The sequence below is a fragment of the Aptenodytes forsteri genome, unplaced genomic scaffold, assembly GCF_000699145.1.
Source record: "Aptenodytes forsteri isolate BGI_AS27 unplaced genomic scaffold, ASM69914v1 Scaffold261, whole genome shotgun sequence".
In the NCBI taxonomy this organism is placed as follows: Eukaryota; Metazoa; Chordata; class Aves; order Sphenisciformes; family Spheniscidae; genus Aptenodytes; species Aptenodytes forsteri.
In genome coordinates, this window is record NW_008795583.1 from 85,704 (window position 1) to 87,444 (window position 1,741).

The window sequence follows — 1,741 nt, forward strand, 5'->3', positions numbered from 1 at the left end:
ATGCTGTGTTTGATGCCCCCCAGGATGCGGTTTGCCCTCTGGGCTGCCAGGGCACACTGCTGGCTCCTATTGACCCTGCTGCTGACCAGCACCCCCAGACCCCTTTCTGTAGGGCTGCTCTCCAGACACTCCTCTCCCAGTTTAGACTTGTGCTTGGTGTTACTCTGTCCCAGGTGCGGAATCTGGCATTTGTTCTTGTTACATGTCATGCCGTTGATGATTGCCCAATGCCCCAGGCTACGTAGATCCCTCTGCGAGGCCTCCTGTCCCTCGAGAGAGTCAACAGTACCCCCCAGCTTGGTATCGTCAGCAAACTTGCTAACGGTGCCTTCAGCTCTTGCATCCAGATCGTTGATAAATATATTGAACAGCACTGGCCCTAGGATTGAGCCCGGAGGAACACCGCTGGTGACCAGTCTCCAGCCAGATGTAGCCCCATTCAGTGCAGCCCTTTGAGCCCTGCCCTCCAGCCAGTTCTTCACCCGGTGCTCCGTGAACCTGCTCATCCCACAGTTGGACAACTTGTCCAGAAGGATGCTGTGAGGGACAGGACCAAAAGCCTTACTGAAATCCAGAAAAGCCACATCTGCCGCCTTCCCTTCATCCACTGGGCGGGTGACCTTATCATAGAAGGGTATCAAAGTAGTTAGACAGGTCTTTCCCTTTGTGAACCCACGTTGACTGTGCCTGATGATGGCATTGTCCTTCAAATGCCTTTCAATAGCACCCAGTATGCTCTTCTCTGTAATTTTTCCAGGTGCTGAGGTTAGTCTCACCGGCCTGTAGTTTCCCGGATCTTCCCTCACGCCCTTCTTGTCAACTGGGATAACGTTGGCCAGCTTCCAGTCAGCGGGGACCTCCCCAGGCTCCCAAGACCTTTGGCAGATGATCGAGAGGGGACTTGCCATGACATCCGCCAGCTCCTTCAGTGCTCTGGGATGAACCCCATCAGGCCCCATGGACTTGTGGACATTCAGCCGATACAGCCGGTCCCTGACAACTGCAGTGTCCGCAAATGGAAAGCCACTGTTCCCGCAGCCGTGGTCCCCCAGCTCAGGGGAACGGGCAGCCCAAGGCCTATCAGCCTTAGTAAAGACTGAGGCAAAAACCGCACTGAACACGTCTGCCTTTTCTTCACCCCTGTTTGCTAGGTGTCCATCTTCAACAAGTGTCGGTCCAACGTTTTCCTTGGGCCTCCTCTTGCTGTTAAGGGGCTTAAAAAAGCCTTTCTTGTCTGACGCGGCACTGGCCAGCGTCACCTCCAGCTGAGCTTTGGCCTTTCATGTTTTTCCCCGCACGTGCGAACCACACGGCCCCGTGATCCTCCTGCGAAGCCTGACCTCGCCTCCAGAGACGGTGCCGTGTCTTCTTCCCCCCGAGCTCCACGAGGAGGTCCCTGGTCGGCCCGGCTGGTCTCCCGCCCCGTGTGCCTGACTTGGGACACCCTGGGACTGCCGGCTCCCGGGCTTTTAAAGGTGGCTCCTAACGCCCCGCTCCCACGGGCTCCTGAGCCCTCGCAGGCAGGTTCCCCCGGGACGCTGCGCAGGGGCTCCCCGAGCAGCTTGAGGTTTGCTCTCCCGAAACCCCGGGGAGCCGCTCTGCTGCCCTTTTTTCTCTTTACACCGAAGATTGTAAACCCGACCGTTTCGCGGTCCCTGTGGCCAGGACAGCCCCCCCACCCCCCCGCGCCTCCCCGAGCCCTTTCGCGGTCCCAGGACAGCCCCCCCACCCCCCACCCCCC

The 1,741-nt window shown here is 58.5% G+C and overlaps 1 protein-coding gene across 1 annotated transcript in view; it reads right to left on the bottom strand.

Moving 5' to 3' along the window:
* The window catches only part of CAD (carbamoyl-phosphate synthetase 2, aspartate transcarbamylase, and dihydroorotase), a 24,227-nt gene extending 23,268 nt beyond the window's left edge, over positions 1 to 959 (bottom strand). The window contains exon 1 of the mRNA XM_009282314.1: positions 101 to 959. Coding sequence (XP_009280589.1) covers positions 101 to 959 — 859 coding nt within the window. The remainder of the gene's footprint in view (positions 1 to 100) is intronic.
* Between the last annotated feature and the right edge of the window lie 782 nt (positions 960 to 1,741).